Source organism: Esox lucius, chromosome 9 (genome assembly GCF_011004845.1).
Source record: "Esox lucius isolate fEsoLuc1 chromosome 9, fEsoLuc1.pri, whole genome shotgun sequence".
NCBI lineage: Eukaryota > Metazoa > Chordata > Actinopteri > Esociformes > Esocidae > Esox > Esox lucius.
The window spans coordinates 24022594-24046596 of NC_047577.1; the positions used below are offsets into that span (position 1 = coordinate 24022594).

The window sequence follows — 24003 nt, forward strand, 5'->3', positions numbered from 1 at the left end:
TTTTAATTAACACATTTGAATTATCTCATCATCTTCATCTCATCTTCATCCGCTTATCTGGTATCGGGTCGCGGGGACAGCAGCTCCAGCAGGGGACCCCAAACTTCCGTTTCCCGAGCCACATTTGCCAGCTCTGACTGGGGGATCCCGAGGCGTTCCCAGGCCAGTGTCGAAATATAATCTCTCCACCTAGTCCTGGGCCTACCCCGAGGTCTCCTCCCAGCTGGATGTGCCTGGAACACCTCCCTAGGGAGACGTCCTGGGGGCGTCCTGACCAGATGCCCGAACCACCTCAACTGGCTCCTTTCGATGCAAAGGAGCAGCAGCTCTACTCCGAGTTCCTCACGGATGGCTGAGTTTCTCACCCTATCCCATAGGGAGAAGCCAGCCACCCTTCTGAGAAAACCCATTTCAGCCGCTTGTACTCGCGATCTAGTTCTTTCGGTCATGACCCAGCCTTCATGACCATAGGTGAGGGTAGGAACGAAAATTGACCAGTTTATCGAGAGCTTTGCCGGCAAAAGTGGAAAATGAAAATGCAGTGTGGAATTGCATTAACATTTGGATTAAGTGAACTATAAACTTCCATATGAACTGGTGAGGCTTAGTGCGATTAAATCTCCATATACCCCTGGAGGAGTAGTAGCTGCTGCTTTTGATAGTTGCTAATGGGGACCCTAATAAGGTATACATTAGACACAAGGAATTTACTCTAGGTCTTTCTCTGCCCACTCCACCCCAAATTAAGCTAAGGAATAAGCTGAACCAGGACCAGAATGCAAAGCTGCAGCAGCAACGTGCGAATCTGAGCAAGCGCAACCTGGAGGTGGCCACCATGGACAAGCGGGTGGCCGAGCTCCGCGAACGCCTGTGGAAGAAGAAGGCAGCACTTAAGCAGAAGGAGAACTTGCCCGTGAGTCAAGTTTGTGGTTCAGTGTTGAAACAGAAGCTTTATTGTTCCTTTGGATTAGTTGTCATCAGTCTTTAAGGCAGATGAAACTCTCTTTTTGTTACTGACTTCGAAGGTTCTGATGCAGTAATACATCTTTACCAGTGTTTCTTTTTAGCCACTTATCACAACTACATTTGGGATGAGACAATCTGTCCCCCTCTGATCCATGGAGCGGAGTGATCTGTCACATTGTGGCTTACATAGCATAAGATAATACAGGCCTTGTAACAAAATGGATAATAAATCATCATAAGGGAAAGTGTTACCTACCTACATTTTTCTCTAGGGCCCCACTGACAGCCATGCTCCACAGTCGTGTGGAAACTCCAGGGTGGCAGCTGTGGGCCCTTACATCCTGTGCTCTGCAGCAGCCAGAGGGCCTCCAATGCCCAGCCAAAAAGAACTGCCGGTCAAGCCTGCCTACCCCGATGGCACCACTGCCTTACCCATACCAGACTCCTCCATTAAGGCCCCTCCTAGGCTGCTTAAACCCTACACAGGTGAAAAACATGTTTAGTTATGGAACATTTTACTTTTTGTGTATGGGTAACTTGTATGAAAATGTATGGGCTCACTACTTTAAGTTGCTCTGCATAAATGGGTCAGTGAAATGACGGAAATGTACATATCATGTTAATTGTTCAGCATATGATCTTATCCAGAGCAACTTCCAGTAGCGTGTGTAGATATTTTCGTACTTTTTAACTAGCAAACCCACAGTAAGCGCCACACTCTACCGACTGAGCAACAACAGTTTCACACTCTCTGAAAGGTTTACAGTCGTCAAAAACATCTAAGCTGTCCGACTGGTCCAGTCCCTGTGCAGAGTCGGGAGGCATCCATCGTGGCATGTCCTCTACACTTCCTCGAATGTCCAGTGTCTCCTCACAAGACTCAGGTAACCATTTCCCGTCAAGTGAATGAATTAACTGATCTTCAACTTTCAATTAATGAAGGGGAGTTATTTCTATGGCTATATTCTTGAATTGATTTAGAATTTAATCTTAGGTTATCCCCAGTGACATTGCTTGGAATTTTATGTAATATAATGTAAAAAAAAAAAAAAAGAATAACATTTTGTGGTTGTTATACTATAATAAAACATTTGAATGTTGGAATTACATTGTTAATGTGGGTCTTAAATGATTTGGATAATGTTCTGAGGCAGATTTCATTGGCTTCTATTGTAATGTAAATGTTCCATGGTTTTGATAATGTTATAATGATGTCTCCCCCTGTGGTGGCAGGAGTTGCAGAGACCCTGAAGGACCAAAAAGGACGTGTTATTTCAACATTTGAAGCACCAACTCTCGCCCTTTCACGGAACAACCATAGCAGCGAGGACCTCTTGACGGATGTCCAGGTACTGTACTGACTTTCAGAACAGTTTTCATATTTAAATTACCTCTATGTTGTAATTAACACATAGCCATTAGAAATTATAACAGACCCAAAGGCAGACTAGACTAAGATTATTTAGCTTTCTGTTGTTCAGTAAAAAAAATAACTTTCAATAAATCAGTTTAAAAACATTTTATAAGGGGCACTGTGTGGAATCCTGCCTGTAAATGATAACACGACTTGTCACCTCCTCTGCCTTACAGAACGAAACCGGAAATAGTATTAGCGACTCCAGGGAAGAAAGGATATGAGTGTCTAAACCAAGTAAAGAGATTACAAGTCAACAAAAACTGATAAATGGTCTTGCGAGAAAGTTTAAATGTGGAATATCTCAGGCACTCAGATCAAATTTGCTGAAATATTAACTTAAAATAGGAACTGCAGATTTGTAATGGTCATTTTTGGTTGTGTTTATGCTAGCAGTACAACAAAAATCTTATTTTTGCTAGTTGTGGGAACGTTAAATTAGCTAAATTAGTGATCTAAGCAACATTGAGTGGCAGGATGATCTGTGCAAGGTGAAAATGTTCCAGAAACATCAATTCTCACTGTAAAATGTTAAGACAAAGCAAAAAGTCCTGTGAGCAGAAACAGCTTTTTGATGAAAACTAATGAGAATGACAAGAATCATGAAAGTTAACTGGCGGGCAACAAAAACGGCAAATAACAGTACATTACTGTTCAGAATGGCATCTTGGACAGCACATGAAGTCGTCTTATTATGCAAGGTATCTGACGATGAGGATAACTGTCTCCTTAACCCCATAGGCTGGTGGTGGTAAGGGTGTCAGCAAGGTGCCACCGCCTATCCCTTCAAAGCCTCCAAATTTTGGCAAGCCACTGTACAGCACAGGCACCTTCCCAGGCAAGGCCAAGCAAGCGGCCTCCCTGCATCCGTGGGCACCTCCGGCCATCACAGGACACAGCCAGACACTGCCCCTGCCCACCAAGCAGGAGGTTCCACCGGCAGTCGCTGTGCGTCCCTTTAACCAGGATCCTCCAGAGCATACCGCGGCGCCACCAGTTCTCCAGAAGCCTCAGACTGTGGCGGCCTCCTCCATCTACTCCATGTACACCCAGCAGCCCAGGACCGGCGGAGGAACTCTAACCCGCACACAGCCCAGAGGTGAGAGAAGGGCCATGTCTGTATTTTTTGGGTTGGGGAGTTGCGGATGTCTGTGATCACTAAATATACCATAGCACTAATCAAGTTAGGGGACTTAACTGGGGTATCCTGGCAAAAATGTCCAATCGGACCGTCAAATGAACATCTTCCAATTGGCTAACTTCATCTCCCCTCCCTCCCTCTCCCCTTCCCCTAGTTGTAAATGTGAATGTGTTCTCAGCCAACTTACCCTGCATATTGAAATGAACAGCCTATAATATTTTACAAGATGTAATGGTGATTCTTCGCTATTGGACAGTGTATGGTAAGCCAGTCATCCCAGGCAGTGTGGGGCAGCAGCCACTCCTCCAGGACTCCACCTATCCGGGGGCCTGTGATTCCGAGACAGACCTTGGGCTTTCCGGCTTGGCAGCTCCAGCTCCAGAAAGCGTTGGGGTTCAGGAGATGGAGAGAGCCCCCCGTCCCCTCAGCCCCACCAAGCTCCTCCCCTTCGTCTCACACCCTCAGCGGCACCCCAGCGACGCTGATCTGGAGGCCCTGCGCCGCCGGCTGCACCACGCCCCGCGGCCCCTTAAGAAGCGCAGCTCCATCACGGAGCCCGAGGGCCCCATGGGGCCCAACATCCAGAAGCTCCTATACCAGAAGACCACACTGGCCGCCATGGAGACCGTTGTGGCGTCCCCCTACGAAGGAGAAGGGGGAGAAACTGGAAAAGAGGACGGAGTTGGAGACTGCGTTACAGGATTATCCAAAGTCGTCGCTCCCGGCGAGAACGAAAAAGACACCCGGGTTCCGCCCCCTCTGCCTCCACGTTCTCCCGTCCAGGAGCCACCTTCCTCTGGCCATTCCTTCCCCCCACCACCGGAGGAAGAAGAGCCGGAGGCCAGCCCTCCACCACCCCACCAGCCAGAGGTCTACCTGGACGAGTACCCGCCCTACCCACCCCCTCCATACCACAACACAGAGCAGGACTTGGGGGAGGACACCACCAACATGCAGGCACCAGAAGTCACGGGACAGGTCATTCTGCCACCGGTATGTCCATATAATACATTGAGAGAAGTTACATTTATTTTGATTTCATTTCATTTGATAGAAACGATTATTTTGTAATTGTGAAACATCTACCCTCTTACCCTCCTGCAGGGCAAGAGGACCAACCTACGCAAGGTCGGCTCGGAGCGCATTGACCACGGCATGCGGGTCAAATTCAATCCTCTGGCATTGTTACTGGATTCATCTCTGGAGGGGGAGTACGACCTGGTACAAAGGGTCATCTATGATGTAAGTGTGTTTTTAATTATAAACTCTTTGTGAGTATGATAATTCACAATTTTTTGTGTTTTTGTAGCTCAAAGAGGTTGTAAAGTGTTGAAATTATAGCGGCTTGAGACAAAGTGAAGTTGGCCTGATTCAAACTCCACTTGATGGGTTTAACATCATTAACCCTGCTAATGTCCACTGTTCTTTTTAAATCCCTTATAGACTGAATGTGGCTTTTAAAGCTTATTCCTCAGTCCATTAGTTGTGTAAATACACTCTGTTTAATGTATGCACTGGCAAAACCAATTTCCTTGCGCCGATCAATTGGATATAGTCCAGTTTTAATCGTAGCTGTTGACAGGACTCTTGGGTGACCCTTGCACACAGATGTCTCATACCCAAAGACTTTCGAGTGGCAATGCAATACTTCTTTTATAGACTTGAAACACTGGTTGACATCCGTCAAAATACTTTTTTAGAAGTGGACCAAACAAAAGATCTAACCATGTCAACCTTATGGATGTACAGAAAGAGTACCATTGATTTAAAATGTATCAGGCACAAAATGTAGGTCCCTACTTTCTGCCTCAGAGACAGATCTAAGATCAGTTCAACCTTCCCAAACCTTAGCTGTAAGTGGTAACAATTGATAATGACTAGGAAGATGTCTTTAAGCTTTTTCACGCTTTGCTTTCTAGGTTGATGACCCCAGTCTCCCCAATGATGAGGGCATAACAGCCCTGCACAACGCTGTCTGTGCTGGCCACACCGAAATTGTCAAGTTCCTGGTGCAGTTTGGGGTGAACGTGAATGCTGCGGACAGCGATGGCTGGTGAATCAGTGACACTTTCCTGTTGTCCCTTGTTGTTGTAACTTTTACAATAGTAACTTCACAGTCGTTATTTTCACTTCATAGTGGATGTTTTCACATTAGTTATGTTCACTTAAACATTTATAGTGTCACTTTAAAGTAACTTTAAAGTATCTATTGTCACTTCACTGGGCATTTACATGATAAGAGCAAGAACATTATTGCACCCAAACAGATTTTTTTTATATGGACATAGCTGCGCTTTTCTGTGCACAAATGAGCATTGCTGCCTGCCAAAAATGTCCCTGATGGAAAAGGTCATGTAATTCAAAATGTTTGTTTCTGAAGTTGATTCCCTACCAGGCAACAACGTAGCTTAGTGTGTGATCCAATTGCTCGATTAAGCAAATGGAGAAGAAACAACCCATCATGCCCGATTACAGTCAACGTCAGCAACCCAGTAGCATGTCACCCCCAAGACTGTCATTGTGTGCCTGTGCTGATGGCATTTAGTCCTTCACTGTCTGTAGAGTTGTTCTGTCTTTCGCTCCCTCTATTTCCCTCGCCTACATCTTTGTCTCATTTCCTTCCCTTTCGTATCTCTGTCCGTGTTTCAACCCCCACCTTCCACTACTTCTGACTCCATCTCTCTCCCAGGACCCCACTGCACTGCGCCGCCTCCTGTAACAACGTGCAGGTGTGTAAGTTCTTGGTGGAGTCCGGGGCAGCCGTGTTTGCCACCACCTACAGCGACATGCAGACGGCAGCAGACAAGTGTGAGGAGATGGAGGAGGGCTATGCCCAGTGCTCCCAGTTCCTCTATGGTGAGGCCACTAGAACCAGAGGCTTAACAACGAAAACAAAACCGGAACCATTCTCAAAGCAACCAAAAACGTGCTAATATCGCTAATTTTTTTTACTTGTGATTTGAGCTTAACACTGGTGTGTGTTTTACAAACTTTCGGTAACCTCACACTCCCTAATATTAACTCATTCCCTGTCCAGGTGTGCAGGAGAAGATGGGAATTATGAACCGCGGGGTGGTATATGCCCTTTGGGACTACAAGGCAGAGGGCGACGACGAGCTGGCTTTCCAGGAAGGCGACTGCATGACAGTTCTGAGGCGCGAGGACAAGGATGAGACAGAGTGGTGGTGGGCGCGCTGTGGTGACCAAGAGGGCTACATTCCACGGAACCTGCTAGGTGTAAGCAGAAGAGAAGGGCGGGACTCCAGATTAGCCACTCTGAAACTCCTGCATATCGGAAAAACAAAACAATAATTGGTTACTTGATGGTCCTTTAAGGGTTCTTCAAAATAAAATTGTGGGAGAACTGTTAATATCTTTAAAGGGCTGTTAACTTGACCAAATTATAATGCAATCACTGCAGACATTTCAGCTGATGCTACGGCATGCACTTAACCCTCTTTAATATAAATAACACTTTGAAGTAAAAAATATAAACAATTGCATGTGGCAACTGTCAAAAAACAGCTGTACAAGTGAACGCAGCACGTCACTAGTCAGTCATGCTTGCCATGGCTCTCTGCAAACGTAATTGATTCTTTGCCTTGTCTTGGGAAACTGAATAAAGATACATTGCTGTAGACTTTAAATTTTGAGCAACACTGCTCAACGTATAGAGGTGCTTCTTTTGATCCCACCTCCAAAAATCCCTGAAATTGATTCCCTGCGTTGGTTAGAGCAGAAACTTTACCGGACCTTTTAGGAACCGGTTGCCTGAAGATCCATATTGGATTCAGAGCAGAGGTTGAGTATTTCAAAAAAAGCTAGGTATATCCAGTATTTCTTTCTCTATAAACCTCAAAGGCATAATTATCAGAGATCTGTGTTATTAATTGTATTAATTTAGGCAAATAAGGTGGTATGGCGATCTGGGTGAATGCCTCAGGTTCTCATGTGTGTATTGTATCTTTTCATCCCCAAAATATCCCTTGTCCTTGCCAATGGCAAGGATACCCATTACATTTTCCAACCACAATGTGCTTGAAAAGAAAGCCTGAACAGAATATAAATATTCTGAAACATTGATACTATTGCATCAAGGCCCTGGTGCCTGCAAAAAAAGTTTTTATCCTGAATGCAAGTATTATATTTGGGGCAAATCCAGGACAATACCGAACTTATACTTAAGTGTCTTATACAAACATTCCCTTGTTCTAAATCCTATTGGATTAACTGGAAAATGGTAAATCCAAAGAATGTATAGCTAGGGTAGCTGCAAACATGTTTGTTTTAGAATATTTAAATTCTCTCACAATGTAGAATTGTGGTGTTTTTTTGACATCACAACCATTTAAGGGACATGTCACTGCTGCTCAATTTAATCTATTATGTCTATTAATATGCTATTAACATATCATATGTGCCATCAAAATTGTTAATTTCCTCATGGAACACAAACTGAGCGTTCCTTAATTCCACAGGCAGAAACAGACTAAAAAAAGTCTCTAAGAACTCCTTTATTTTGAAAAGCCCACCTTCGAGAGTGAGTGACAAGTGAGTCTTTACAAAGTCAGAGAAAAATTGTCATCCTGGCTATCCTGCAATGTAGTGTCTAATAGCAACATTGTAAAGACAAATCTGTCTCTATTGAACAAGGACAAACATATCTACCCACCACTAGGGTGATTGAGCAATTAGCAAAATACAAGGGCCATAATAATACCTACAAAACATAAATCCATTTGTTTTTAGATCAGGTAACAAGGTCATTCAACCAATGATCTCATTGGGTGAACTTTCCCGGCAATAAAAAAAATACTGGTGTTAGTGGTGGTAGTCACTCAGTGGATTTACCCTTTAACCTATTTACAGTGAGGAAAACAAGTATTTGATCCCCTGCAGATTTTGTATGTTTGCCTACTGACAAAGAAATGATCAGTCTATAATTTTAAGGGTAGGTTTATTTGAACAGTGAGAGAAAGAATAACAACAAAAAAATCCAGAAAAACGCATTTTAATCAGTGAAATAAATATTTGACCCCTCTGGAAAACATGACTTAGTACTTGGTGGCAAAACCCTTGTTGGAAATCACAGAGGTCAGACGTTTCTTGTAGTTGACCAGCAGGTTTGCACACATCTCAGGAGGGATTTTGTCCCACTCCTCCCGCAGATCTTCTCCAAGTCATTAAGGTCTTGAGGCTGACGTTTGGCAACTCGAACCTTCAGCTCCCTCCACAGATTCTCTATGGGATTAAGGTCTGGAGACTAGACCTCCAGGACCTTAATGTGCTTCTACTTGAGCCACTCCTTTGTTGCCTTGGCCGTGTGTTTTGGGTCATTGTCATGCTGGAATACCCATCCACAACCCATTTTCAATGCCCTGGCTGAGGGAAGGAGGTTCTCACCCAAGATTTGACGGTACATGGCCCTGTGCATCGTCCCTTTGATGCGGTGAAGTTGTCCTGTCCCCTTAACAGAAAAACACCCTCAAAGCATTATGTTTCCACCTCCATGTTTGACGGTGGGGATGGTGTTCTTTGGGTCATAGGCAGCATTCCTCCTCCTCCAAACACGGTGAGTTGAGTTGATGCCAAAGAGCTCTATTCTGGTCTCTTCTGACCACAACACTTTTACCCAGTTCTCCTCTGAATCATTCCGATGTTCATTGGCCAACTTCAGATGGGCCTGTACATGTGCTTTCTTGAGCAGGGGGACCTTGCGGGTGCTGCAGGATTTCAGTCCTTCACGGCGTAATGTGTTACCAATTGTTTTCTTGGTGACTATGGTCCCAGCTGCCTTGAGATCATTGACAAGATCATCCCGTGTAGTTCTGGGCTGATTCCTCAACATTCTCATGATAATTGCAACTCCACGAGGTGAGATCTTGCATGGAGCCCACAGACCGAGGGAGATTGATCATTATTTTGTGTTTCTTCCATTTGCGAATAATCACACCAACTGTTGTCACCTTCTCATCAAGCTGCATGGTGATGGTCTTGTAGCCCATTCCAGCCTTGTGTAGGTCTACAATCTTGTCCCTAATATCCTTGGTCAGCTCTTTGGTCTTGGCCATGGTGGAGAGTTTGGAATCTGATTGATTGGTTCTGTGGACAGGTGTCTTTTATACAGGTAACAAGCTGAGATTAGGAGCACTCCCTTTAAGAGTGTGCTCCTAATTTCAGCTCGTTACCTGTATAAGCCAGAAATCTTTCTGATTGAGAGGGGATCAAATACTTATTTCACTCATTAAAATAAAATAAATTTATTGATTTTATTTTCTAGATTTTTGTTGCTGTTATTCTGTCTCTCACTGTTCAAGGGGATCAAATACTTTTTCCTTCACTGTAACTGTTTAAAATTACCATTGGCCTTATGATGACATGCCAGTGTGGTTTTCTTCCTGTCTAACACTTAATTTAGGACCGAAGCCTTTATGTTTTTAATGACTATGGTTATTGATACACAATTAAAATATGAATTATTAACTTTATCAGGCTTAAATGGATACTTACTATGAGCTTTTCTGTACCCATTTTCCAATATGTGGTTTTGTTTTTGAGGCACTGGAAAAACTCCCTAGTATTTGTAGTTTGAGAAATTCTTAATGTAATCCATTTTCAATTCTGTCTATAACCTGACAAAATGTAGAAAAAATATTTACATTCTGAAAGCACACTGTATAATCTTTAAATTGTATTTTCTTCTTTTTAGCTGTACCTGCGAATCAAGCCAAGGCAGAGGAGCTTGGCCTAAATTATGCCTGCACATTTCATGCTACTCCCCGGAAATCACAACAATTTGAAGAACAAGATGTAAAAAAATATATATCAAGCACTACATTTCATGCTTTTGGTCCATTGGACATGTTTGTGAAGGACTATGCTTTAGTATTTTCAACCTATGTGCTGTTTCCATTTCACTGCAGGAATGTATACACCATGCAACATTTCAAATGGAGATGTTTCTAAACAGTACTTTTGTGTAGAAGTGTGTTTTTTTTCTGAGCACACTCATTTTGTAAGAGTTTGTAAAAGTGGCAGTTTGAATTGTAGTTTTTTATGCCATGCCAAGAGACAAACTTATACATGCGCACAAGAAGGAATTAACTAAGAAAACAACCATTGGTTGTCTACTTGACCATATGATCTTACTTGTTCGGGGGGATAGTTCCACCCAGATTTTATAATGTAATGTTGCGGTTGTGTTATAGTTTTTTTTTTACAAACATTTGTTACATTTAATTTGTTTTGTTATGTGAGTACTTTATGTAGCTTGGCATGTTGTGCTATGAAAAGCAAGTAATGAATGTTGAATGCACATGCTTAACAGGCCTTGTGCCACATCACCTCCAAATCCAATGCTTAATTTTCTGTCTGGTCCAATTGCAGGGCTGCCCAAAGCTGCTCCTAGAGTTAACATCAGGAGGGTGGGTCTCCAGGAACTGGGTTGGGCATGCCTGCACATTGACTAGGCAGAATGACTAGCATTTCTTTGGTAACACTTTTTATATTAACATTCATGATTAAGCATTGAACATGCACACCAATGCTTTACCAATGTAATAATAGAGTAGACCTTTTATATTTTATTTATGCTTAGCGTGTACATTAAAGCCCAAAAAGTGTTGGGAGAAATTTAAACCACTGACAATTATATAACGTTGCTTTCAGTTAAAGTGCAAAAATCACATTAAGGGTGCAATTCAGTCGGACCCGCAGTGCAGTAGTTATGTAGATCTTTCCTGAATGGTAAAATGAACTCGGAGCTTAGTATTTGGTTCTGTATAAAAACCTACCACAATTAACCCCACACACTGGTAAGCCTTTCAGAAATAAGTTTAGCTGTGGGAAGTTAATTGTAAATTAAGTCAAGTCCTATACTTTGCTATGGTGGGTTTCTATGAGTTGCAGCCTAAATGTGTTTTGTGAAAAATCTGTGTTGACTATCAAGACAAATAGGTTTAGCTCTTAGAAACAAAATAAAAACATTTGCACAAATATTTTGTTGTTGGAGCAATGTGTCTATGAATTAAAATCACAATAATACATGTTTAATCTTATTTACACAACCTTAATACAATGCATACAGATACTGCAAAAACTGCCACTTCTCAACTAATAAAATAAAAACATAATTTTGTTATTTTGTATTTATAAGAGCTCAGCATGCTTTCTGCATTACATTTCTATAATTCCTATGACCATAAACATAACATACTTTAAAGGTCTACTGCTGCTTGAATAAACTGTATGCATCAGGTGTCACCAACTTTAAAACCTCCATACAAATTGTTTCAGGAGTTTCACTACTTGGTTAATTAAAAAAACTGCACGCCTCAATGTCTCCAACTGCGACCTCCCTTTCATGCAGAAGCATTTAACAAAGTGCAAAATCAAGAATCAATACTTTAGTGCATCAAAATGCTATCTGTATAATACTACATTCAATTCTTTATTCATAATTGCACGCAACCTCAAAGTATTTGGGAGTAAAGAGAAAAATAAATATTTAGGATTCCATTTAGGCTGATTCTATTTATCGAAAATTACTAATGAGCATGCAGACTCTTAACATCTAGCTGTACTAAGTTGCCTAGTATAGGGACAAGCCAGAAACTTTCATATACACAACATTGGGTTTAATGGGCTGACATATTAGGGTAAAAAAAACGCTACTATCAAAAACATCACATTACTTAAAATACTTGCTCGTGCATTTCCTTCAGAATTAGGTCGGCAACGCAACTGTCCCTTTACTTCGTCATCAGTCAAACCACAAGATTATTGCCGCCCTACATATACTGTTGAATTAGACATTTAGAAAATGAATGTAGAGGAGTTTAGGGTGGTACCACTTATCGAAACAAACAGCACAGTCCACCTTTTCTTACAACTGATTAAGGCAATTGAAGTGCAGAATGGGTAAACCACATACTGGTTTTGAAAAAGAATGGAGGGGATTTGGAATTCAAAAGCGTGAACAAAGAGCATTTTTTTTCTGCCGAGAGGACCACAAGCCTGGTCCACTTTCATATCTTTCCCTTGCTTGTGAATGCAATGCTAATTGACACAACCTGTTTCCACTACCGTTGATAAATACTCTTGACATGCTAAACATTTTAGACGTTACTAAATAATCAACAAACATCTGAGGATGAAACAAGTCCATAGGCAAGTTGACAATGAGCTAAAACAAAACAAAAAAGCAAACTATCCCTTTATGTGTCTGAAAGGTATATTTATCACACTTTGTCTAGTCCAGCAGAACTGAGAGAATACATTTTAACTCTCGTATCAGTTATAAAATGATCTTCAAGGGATGATTTTATAAAAGTATATTCTGGACTATTCCAATTGAAAAAATCCCCATTCAAGTCAATGATTTGTCCATTTCTATTAATTGTATTTCTGTATATTTAACCCTATCCGGAAGATAACTTTTGAAAAACTACCCCCATGGTGTTTGGAGCAGAGGGATGGAAATGGTTCCTTTGAGTAATCTGAAGCAGCACAAAATAATGAAAGCTTATTCAGTCATACAGGGTTGATTTTTAAGATGCCAACTTTTGCTGAACCCACCCTTGTCAAAAAGCCTCTGCAGGATTCACCACAAAGAAGTATCAAGAATTTCAATAAGGATTCTGTAAGGACACACTTAGATACAAACAAATGGGGATAAAATACCAGTGTGTGGTTGTATACCAATCTACCATGATGAGGTGCGAAGGAGAGGAAATAAGGAGGGACACCTTCAGTTCAAACAAACTTGACCCTTCCCTCCTTATTTCCTCTCCTTCCCTCTCTTTTCTCTGCTTTCCACTTTTCCCGTCTCTATCCGTCCATCTTCCTCTGGTTTTGGTCATGGGTGTGGTTCTGGTCGTGTGAGTTGGGCAGAAGGCTGGTGACGTGGCCAATGCCCTTGGTCACACCCTCCCTGAAGAGCAGCTTGGCGCCCATGCGGAGATACTCGGGGTGTTTGATGAAGCGGAAACAGACGACGGCCCTCTCGCCTGTGCGAAGCTCCTCCTGGTGGCAAAGATGGGTTAACTCATAAAGCAGCAGTCACAACAAATTGACTAAAGTTGTGAATTGTTGCAGTTGAACATATTGCAAATAGATTTACACTGATTCCTGTGTGGCTATATGTCAGAGTGTTTGTTCTACATCATTTCTTTCTAAAAAGAATTTGACCACCTAGTTATTGGGTTTATACAACTATTACAACAATGTATGCATGGCCTTGAGTTGTACAGCAGCCTTCAGTATTTTGTTTTTAAATTTATTTATGTAAATTTGATTATCAGTACTAACTTTTCCATGGAGGCAATCCACAGTGGCTGTCTGTCGTATGTTCCCCACATGAACAGTCACTTGGAAACCCCGACGGAATGTCTTGGCGTGAAAGAGAAGGACAATGGCTGCCTCAAACTGCCAGCAGATAGTGGGGTTCATCTTCGGGCTGACCATCACCATACCCTATCCAATACACACACACACACACACACTTGTTCAAAGTATAATAAGAACTTAACCAGGGTATTGTTAGTATCTAATGGTCTCTACACTACGTAAACTATGTAAATGTGGTACTGATTTAATATCAACATGACATTTGGCTTTGGGATAAGTTCTGAATTGAGTAGCAAATTGCACTTCCTGCAAATTATCTTGAATTTCAATTAGCTAGAAATTAAAGAATGTAAATTCAAATTGGCCAAAGTAATGTTTATTTAAAAAACATGAACAGTTACCAAAACAATGAAAGTAAAAAAAATAATAATCCCAATGGTCTCAAAGTATTATATATTCATCAGTTGTCAGTTACAAAAATAATTCTATATTTCTAAGCTGGGTGTTGTCAAAAAGTATTTCCGCAAAATAAAATTGAAATACTTAGCTATAGGCATTCCAAATCCCTACAGGGATGTGAATCATTCAGTTCAGTTCTTTTAAAAGATTTGGAATGAAGGCTTCCACAATTGTTTTTGAAATAATTGTTATTCAGGGCATTGTGACAACTCACACGCATTTGTGATTCCAACTTCACAGGCGGCCTAAATCTGTGTGATTTTATCTTGCGCAAAAGTAATTCAGTTCAAAATCTTTTAGAGCAGTGATTCAGTACACCTCAGTTCAATGAAAATATTCTGTCAAAAATAATTTACTTTTCATGATTCACACATCACTACAAATAATCCTCTTAAATAGTTACAATTATTATAATTAAGTTTTTTGGTAAAAACTGTTTGTGTGAGATTGGTACTTCTGGGGAACTGTAGTGCTGACTTGATTATAATAGAAGAAGAACTATTCTGTTATGTAATCAGCCAATGATCTTTGTGTACTTTCCAACCCACCCCCCCCCCCAAATTAGACTGAGCACTTTAACAGCAAAGAAAAATATAAAATACATTAAGTTAGACAATTCAAATTTGTCTTATTACAAAGATTTAAATTCTAATGACAGTAAAGGACGTAAACAGGATTGAGAACATAACTAAACAAAAAAATGTTTTCAACAATTGGGTACCAATTTAATTGCACTGGTATCAAATAACTTGGAATACAATCATTTATAGAAAATTGCTAAGAATAAAATGTATGGACGGGTGTCATTTAGGAACGGGTGTGTGAATAGCCTCTGACCTTCCGGAGAAGCGAACGGTCAAAGTTGCCCAGGGCCAATGTGGCAGCTTGGCCTGCTCTCAACACCCTGCAGGCTGAGCGGTTCCTCTGGATGCTGCCCACCTTCAGCTTCAGGAAGCGTCCCTCATCCGTGGGGCCAACCACTAGCCTTTCGCCCTCGCAGCACACCCCACTGGCCATTGGAATAAAACCAATATTATTTCATAACAAGTTTGAACTCTCCAGGGCAAGCCATTTTGAGGAGCACTTAAAGGAAAAGTTGTTTCTATTTTTCGGTATTTTGCATTGTTACAGAAAAAACTTTCTGTTGCGTTATGCTGAGTAATCAACTTTCATAGTTTAACATGCAATTTGAAAATCAAAATCATATTTCATTGCTTAGTAAATATACACACAATTACCATTATTATTGATGTAATTGTTGCATCTACCGGTAGACAACATTGTGTCTTTGGTAAGTATTCATAGCACTTCATTTTCTACACATTCCACATATGTTCCGATTGGCACAATTCATATTACCCATTTGAGTATAATACACTGCTCCAAAAAATTAAGGGAACATGTGATCATCACAATATAACACCAAGTCGATTAAATGTCAGGGATATCAATCTTTCCAGTTAGGAAGCATAAGCGACTGTGAATCAATGTGAATCAATGTTCCCTTCACATATGTGAGCAGGTTTACACTGAGCATGTGACAGACGTAAAAGAGTATGGAGACAACGTGGTGAACATTGTGCTGCCTGCCTCATCATCCTGCATGACCGGTTAGGAGGTGTGTCAGTGATGGTCTGGGGAGGCATATCTTTGGAAGGTCACACAGACCTCCACATGATAGCCAACGGTACCCTGACTGCTGTTAGGTACCGGGATGAAATTGTCAGACCTTATGCTGGTGCAGTGGGCCCTGGGTTCCTCCTGGTACAGGACAATGTCCGGCCTAATGTAGCCACAGTGTGTGGGCAGTTCCTGGATCACAAAAGCATTGATGTAATTGAATGGCCTTCACGTTCCCCAGACATAAATCGAATTGAGAACCTCTGGGATGTTATGTATCAGTGAATCTGACACTGCCAAGAAATGCCACACACTGTCCAGGAGTTCACTGATGCCCTGATCCAGGTCTGGGAGGAGATGCCCCAGGACACCATCCACAGTTTCATCAGGAGCATGCCCAGACATTGTCAGGAGTGAGTTTGAATCCAGCCCTCAATCGGTTGGTGATTTTGGTTCCCATTGACAGTTGTTATTTCATTTTGTTCAATGTACAGTAAAGAATTTGATCTTTACTATATTTTTGTTAATCAAGACCCGACGTGTGATTTAGGTGTTCCCTTAATTTTATTGATCTGCGTATATACATTCAGGGAGATGATCCAAGTTATGTTCAGTCAAGATATGTCCAGCTAATTGGCAGCCTCTTCAATGTCTGGCAGCTCGTAAGGAAATGCGCGTTCATCTTTTGATGGTGCAATGTGTCCCATCTATTGCACCAACTACACTGGGTGGTCCAGCTATGGCCATGAAGTCGGCTTTGTTTCTTTCTAGTTGGAAAATGAGGTAACCGAATGATTTGTCGGACGATATGGGGTCTGGAGTGGGCATTTATTGTTTGATGTAATATTCTACTGACAGATGTCTGAGATATACAGTGGGGAGAACTTCTACATGCTTTGTAAGTGGTAAAACCTGCAAAATCGGCAGTGTATCAAATACTTGTTCTCCCCACTGTATGTAGTTCGTTTGCGCTACATAGCTATAGTTAGGTCCGGAAATATTTGGACACTGACACAACACAATTGAAGCACAAACATTTTGGAATTGCAACCATTTTCATACACAGTCCCCTTATTTCAGGGGCTCAAATATAATTGGACAAATTAACACAATCATGAATAAAATGTTAATTTTTAATACTTTGTTAATAATCCTTTGCAGGCAATGATTGCTTGAAGTCTGAAATGCATGGACATCACCAAACGCTGGGTTTGTGATGCTTTGCTAGGCCTTTACTGCAGCTGTCTTAAGTTGTTTGTTTGTTTGTGGGTCTTTCTGCCTTAAGTTTTGTCTTCAGCTAGTTAATTAATTGCATGCTTGATTGGGTTGAGATCTGGTGTTTGACTCAGCCATTGCAGAAAATTCAACTTATTTGCCTTAAAAAACTCCCGGGTTGCTTCCATTAAACGTTTTGGGTCATTGTCCATCTGTAACGTGAAGTGCCATCTAATCAACTTTGCTGAATTTGGCTGAATCTGAGCAGACAATATATTCCTATACACTTCAGAATTAATCCGGCTTGCTTCTATCTTCTGTCACATCATCAATAAACACTAGTGATCCATTGCCATTGGAACCCCTGCATGCCTATTTCATCACACTGCCTCCACGGTGTTTTACAGATGATATGATACAGATATCATCAGATGATACAGATGGTATGCTTCGGATCATGAGCCGTTCCAAGCCTTCTCTTTTCTTCCCATCATTCTGGTACAGGTGGATCTTAGTTTCATCTGTCCAAAGAATGCGGTTCCAGAACTAGGCTGTCTTTTTCAGATGTTTTTTGGCTAAATCTGGCCTTTCTATGCTTGCCTCTGTATTTGCTCTTGTGAAGTTAATGATATGCCTACCTCCTGGAGTGTGTTCTTCACTTTGCTGGATGATGTGAAGAGGTTTTTCTTTACCATGGAAAGGATCCTACAATCATCCACCACTGCTGTCTTCCGTGGAAGGATGCCTTTTTATGTTGCAGATGTGATGGTGCGAGTATAACAAGTGTGTAAAAGAAAGAAAAGAAAAAGAAACTAAACTAACCATTCAAAATGTTTTCTTTATATTTTCTTTTCTTTTGATAAGGTTTAACAAGCGCACCAGCACGGTCACTAACCGACAAATAATAATCTGTGAGGTGCGGTGGGTGAACAACAGAATCTAAACACAACTTGGGATGCGCTGCTGCCATCACTCTCCTGCCGGTGGTTAGTACACTGGTGAGGTGGAGCACAGGAGAGGAGCGTGGCACAGAGGGAGCCACTGAGCCACGCGGAACCGACATTACAGCAGAGCTCACCAGTGCGTTCTTTTTTTCTCAGAATGTAAAAAACTGTTGGCCACTCCTGATGTTCCTACTATCTCTCTGATGGATTCTATTTTCGCAGCCTAAGGATGGCCTGTTTAACTTGCATTGAGAGCTCCTTTGACCGCATGTTGTGGGTTCACAGCAACAGCTTCCAAATGCGCATGCCACACGTGGAATCATCTCCAGACCTTTGACCTCCTTAATTGATGAAGAAATAACAAAGGAATAGCCCACACCTGTCCATGAAAAAGGTTTTGAATCAATTTTCCTTTTGGTCCCTTGACAAAGAGGGGGCTACATATAAAAAGTTGTAATCCCTAAACCCTTGCTCCAATTTGGATATGAATAACCTCAAATTAAAGCTGAGAGACTGCACTTTAAGCCCGCATTAATTACTTAACTGTAACTTGAATATATTTTGGTAAACAGCCAAAATAACAAAACTTGTGTCAGTGTCCAATTATTCCTAGACCTAACTGTACATTTTCCCGGGGCCAAGTAGTATAGAGTTGTCAAAATATTGCCCTCCGGTGTTACTGGGTTGTTTCTGTTTATAAGTGACTGCATCAATGACTAGCACTAGAATGATCATAATAGCAGCGAGAATAAGGTGATACCTTTTTAAAAGCTCAATATCATTAAATGTTTCTAAAACGTCAACCTAATTAAAAGGTGGATTGCCAGCAGCTGCCCTTTTAGGATTGTTTGTGATTTGGCCTTAGTGACTTAGAAGTCCTCTAACTTTTAACAGATTTAGGAGCTGGTTTTAGCACTTAAATGCTTTGTGAAATAGTCTCAGGCCTTTTAAGAGTTACTCCTAAATCAGCAAGTTAGGAGCTACTTTTAGCCTATGAAGGATGAAGATAGAGTCTGTAACTGAACATATTTTTATTTTTTTATGTTTGGGGAATCAACTAAGAGCACAGAAAGTGAAAATGAGGCCACGTAAAAATGTGTAAGCTTCCCCTTAATGGTTTTATAGTTTGCAGTACTCCTTTTGGAAAACTAAAGAAAAAAACTGTTTTCATAAATAAGTTATAAATAAGTTACAAAAATACATAAGTACAGTAAACCGGTAATATCAGTTTAACTGTCCTTTTAACACATTTTGATCCTGGAACAGTGCTATATCAATCCATAATTTTATTGTTTTAATTCCTGTCAATATGACATTTACTGACCTGTAGAGAGTTCCTCCCACCACTGTCCCCACATCTGGCACTGTGTAGATCTCATCTACCTACATACACAAGTAGAAGAAAGTATATACAGTTTAAGTATAGAGTTTCAACATTCCCCAAATTCACAAATTCTCCAGAAGTTCAGGTTGGAAGATTCCTGAAACTAGGAAATCAGCAAGACATTTTGCTATCTCTTATTCAGGATTTCTGAAAAAACTGACTTTCTGGCATTTCTAAACCCTATTTGCAAACACTGAAACAGTGTAGTAATAATGTAAAAAAAAGACCTCAGTATGAATTTTCTTAGCAAATTTTTTGCATCAAGGGTGGCAAAAATGGTTGGACTGGGTATAAAATATGTATCCAATAAGGCCAGAAAGTGTGTCCCGAGATGCCTTATTGCTATCACTAACCACTTACCAATGCAGTTAGAGTAGAAAAAGTTGTAATGTCATAACTGTGGTACCACAGCTATTAGACAAAGAACACTCAGGGTATTATCCATCTGGTTGATAATATTTATTAGCTAATGTGTACATTATTTTGTTAGTTATGAGTGTACATAGACAAATGATATCCGTACGCATTCATAACTGACAGAAATAATAGCAAAAAATAAAGCCAAAAACAACAACAACAAAGGCAACTGATTTTGCAGTGCAGAGTGCAGGTCAGAGTGCAGGTCAACTATATTACCTGGAACTCAGTGAGCTGCTGCATGAGCTCCTCCTGCTCCTTGCTATTGCTTAGAGGAGGTAGGATGTTGAAGAAGACCTTGACCAGGTCTAGGTTATCCCCGGACACGCTGGACAGGGTGAAGATAGGTGTGATGCTATGAAACAGAGAAAAACAGACAATAGCTGCGTTTTGAGATGATTTCTTCTACCAAATTGCAAACTAGATAAAGTGTTGCAATAGTTGTCATAATTAGGTCATGTCATATAAACATTTTGGCTGGGGTCATCGTCACAAAATGGTTCATGTGACGTCAAATAATTTGATTCCAATAACTAAACAATCAAATTACAACCAAATTACTAAATCTTTCAACAGTTGCTCAAAACATCCGAGTGCTTGTCTTATTTCTCCACATCCATAATATGTAGTTAGGTAAACCTCCAATGTGCTTGCCTTACTTCTCTACATCCATAATATCTAGTTAGGTTATTAAGCAGATGTTTTTATTCAGAGTAACTTACAGCTGTGTTGTAAATGTTCAGTTTATACAAACTATGATTATTTCAATACTTATACAAAATATGTTTATTTAATTTTGATGGTCCTTGAGTCAAACAACAAATGTTTTATAGTAGATCCTTTTAATAATGCATGAACATTGTTATACAGTTCTGTAGTGTCTTTGGTCCATTTCAGCAGCAGCTACCTGGAGGACTGAGCAAATTGTTGAGCGGCTGTGACGGCATCGTCTGGGCAGGCAACCACCATCGGCACCTTGTTACAACCGGGCAACTTGAGGACATGCTCCAGCTGGCGAACCGTACGTTCCACTGTGCCCCTGGCGCATAGGTCAACCTTGCTGACAACAATAAAGATGGGCACCTTCAGTGCCATGGCCAGGCCCAGGTGTTCCCGAGTGGTACCAACTGAAGGGGGACAAAATAATAGCTTTGTGGGCATGTTGGTAAGCTTACAGAATTCACAGTAGTTTAACCAAATGACAGAAATTCTGTTAACAGCATATACATTTGGACATTTATACTTGAGCAACTTAAAAAATTAAATATATTCATATTTTTCTTAGTTTTCATATTTGTGACCATGTTGTATATGGGTTAATGGTAGGAAATAGTCCATGGTGTTCAGTAGGACTTATCATAAATCGATAGCACTAACTTATTTCACAACTCTAATCACATCTAAAATTGACTGAGAACAACAAACAATATAGAAAGATATGTCACATTGAAATACATTATGTACACTGATCAGCCAAAACACTATGACCACCTGCCTAATATTGTGGTCATAAAACAGCCCTGACCCGTCGAGGTATGGACTCTATTTAATTTCTTGATCATTCATTTCTGTTTTTATTTCCATATTCTTTTATTTCTGTATTCTTTTATATCTGTATTTATTCCTAAATTATGTCTTAAGTCCTAAGACATTCGAAAATCCACCAGAAATAGTCTTAATACAACAGTAAAGTGATGGCCATTCGAGGCTTCATTACCGTTCTTCTAGCAACAGGATATTATGCTAGCAGCGCTAACTCAGATTTTCAGATGTAGTCTGTAATTTTATGTTTAATGTCTGTTCCAATGTTGCTCTTGTCTGTTCGTTTTTACATACTAGATTGTATATATGGCCTATACATTTCAATTATGGCTTTTATTGTGATAATGAAAATCTGAGTGCTGCCAGCATAATATCCTGCTGCTAAAATAACGCTAATGAAGCCTCGTTTGGCCATCACTACAGTAAACAGTTTCATTTTACGCTTCCTGTAACTACTATAGGTTGTAGCCAGCTAAGTTTTTGTCTATCCTGAACAAATCCTCTTTTGCCACTGGCCGTTTTAAAAGTGAATGACATAGATACAGTATCTATCAATATAGGTGACGATAACTGACACTGTATGTCAAGTGAAAAGACGAGAGAATCATGTATGCAGCGAAGGGTTTGTCCATCCTCAACACATCCTAATATCCACAAGAACTGTCTTATTTTAGGCTTCCTATTAAGGTTATAGCCAGCAAAGTTCTTATCTGTCCTGAACCTCAGGCATAATTTGTTTTGACAGTTATGGGAGCCGAACATGAGACCTGATGTTCCATAACCTCTGTCTCTAACCACTACACTATTTAACAAGGGGTAGTAAGGCTCTTACCACTACACTATTTAACAAGGAGTAGTCAGTAAGGCACTCACTAACTCAGTAAGTCAGTAAGAGACATTAGCTCATTTAGGCCAGCTCCACGTACGCGGTCCGGCAAAGTTATAAATACAGAAATGAATTAAAGGAATTAAATAAATAGGGAAATGTTATTGATTAATACATTTTCTATTATATTTTATGTAAATATAAACATATTTATTGATAAAGGTAATTATTTATTCATTTCTTTCAAATTTTGGCAGGTTTGATCCTCCATAGAGGAACTGTGGAGGTTGTGGCCCCAAGGAGCTGGGGGGGCGTCCTTTATTTTTTTCCATGGAAGGTGGCAACCCTAATCCCTGGACATTTTATTTTGCTTCTCCAGTGTTGGAGCTGTTGTTGTGGTTCTGCGCTGATAGCATTAACATACTCCTTGAACTTGTGCTGTGTTGTGTCTAACGATGTTTTATCAAATTGCTTGAGTAGCATTTTTCTATTAGTACGAGTACAAGTACACAAGCCCGGTATCGGTATCAGTGCATCCCAATTTGTTGATAAAGAAAGTATCCAAATCTCAACATTGTCCGCGAAGTATGCACTTGTAGTACGTACTATGTAGTACATACTATATAGTATTTGATTTGAGACTAGCCAATGTTTTCGATTTCCTTGTAGTTCACATAGCGTAGTGGTTAGCAATTCAACTGTTATTTTATGAATGAACATCTACTGGAACCTTTGTACAAGAGTACTCTGTAGTTCCGTTAAAAATCGTTCTGTTGCCCACGTTATTTTAGCAAAAATGTAATGGCTGGGATAAAAGTTGCATTTGGAGACTATACGGCGGTGGACTGACTAACAGCAAGCCCTGTGGTCTTGTGGGAAAATCCGTGACCTTCCATCCCCTCTCAGACATTATCATTTTTGTCTCTCCAAAATATTTATCCACTCGATACTTTTCAGCCATCGTGCAACAAAATACAGTTTGGTCTGGAAATATTTGGACACTGGCACAATTTTAATAATTTTGTCAGAGAAGCAACTGAAGGGCAGACTTTCAGCTTTGATTCAAGGGGTTGAACAAAAATATCGTATGAAACATTCAGGAATTGCAACAGTTTTCATACACAGTCCCCTTATTTCATAGTCTCAAATTTAATTGGACAAATTTACACAATCATAAATAAAAAAAATAGTTTTATTCTGGCAATTACTGCTTGAAGTCTGGAACACATGGACATCACCAAACATTGGGTTTCATCCTTTGTGATGCTTCGCCAGGCCTTTACTGTAACTGTCCTCTGGTTTTTTCTGGTTTTGTCTTCAGGACGTGAAATGCATTCTCAATCGAGTTGTGATCAGGTGATTGACTTGACCATTTGCAGAATATTCCACTTCTTTGCATTAAAACACTCCTGGGTTGCTTCCACAGTATGTTTTGGGTCATTGTCCATCTGTAAAGTGAAGCTCTGTCCAATCAACGTCCCTGGATTTGGCTGAATCTGAGCAGACAATATATCCTTACACACTTCAGAATTCATCCGGCTGCTTCTGTCTTCTGCCCCGTCATCAATAAACACTAGTGACCCAGTGCCATAGGAGGCCATGCCATCACACTGCCTGGACCATGCTTATCAGATTATGTTGTGTGCTTCGGATCATTCCAAGCCTTCTCCATACTTTTTTCTTCCCATCATTCAGGTACATGTTGATCTTAGTTTCATCGGTCCAATG

The 24003-nt window shown here is 40.7% G+C and overlaps 2 protein-coding genes across 9 annotated transcripts in view; one reads left to right on the forward strand and one right to left on the reverse strand.

Moving 5' to 3' along the window:
• LOC105028765 (apoptosis-stimulating of p53 protein 2) overlaps positions 1–11518 on the forward strand; it is a 66249-nt gene extending 54731 nt beyond the window's left edge. For all 7 annotated transcript variants that reach the window (XM_029122556.2, XM_029122555.2, XM_029122558.2 and 4 more), the window contains 11 exons: positions 749–913; positions 1239–1452; positions 1725–1850; positions 2200–2315; positions 3122–3479; positions 3778–4514; positions 4626–4763; positions 5441–5574; positions 6211–6377; positions 6559–6758; positions 10231–11518. In XM_029122556.2, the coding sequence (XP_028978389.1) occupies positions 749–913; positions 1239–1452; positions 1725–1850; positions 2200–2315; positions 3122–3479; positions 3778–4514; positions 4626–4763; positions 5441–5574; positions 6211–6377; positions 6559–6758; positions 10231–10272 (2397 nt within the window). In that variant the 3' untranslated portion in view covers positions 10273–11518. The remainder of the gene's footprint in view (positions 1–748; positions 914–1238; positions 1453–1724; positions 1851–2199; positions 2316–3121; positions 3480–3777; positions 4515–4625; positions 4764–5440; positions 5575–6210; positions 6378–6558; positions 6759–10230) is intronic.
• Positions 11092–24003, reverse strand: part of gtpbp2b (GTP binding protein 2b) — a 35431-nt gene continuing 22519 nt past the window's right edge. For both annotated transcript variants that reach the window (XM_010901728.4, XM_010901729.4), the window contains 6 exons: positions 20815–21034; positions 20127–20262; positions 19431–19489; positions 15165–15336; positions 13830–13994; positions 11092–13544 (listed from right to left, as the gene is read on the reverse strand). In XM_010901728.4, the coding sequence (XP_010900030.2) occupies positions 13350–13544; positions 13830–13994; positions 15165–15336; positions 19431–19489; positions 20127–20262; positions 20815–21034 (947 nt within the window). In that variant the 3' untranslated portion in view covers positions 11092–13349. The remainder of the gene's footprint in view (positions 13545–13829; positions 13995–15164; positions 15337–19430; positions 19490–20126; positions 20263–20814; positions 21035–24003) is intronic.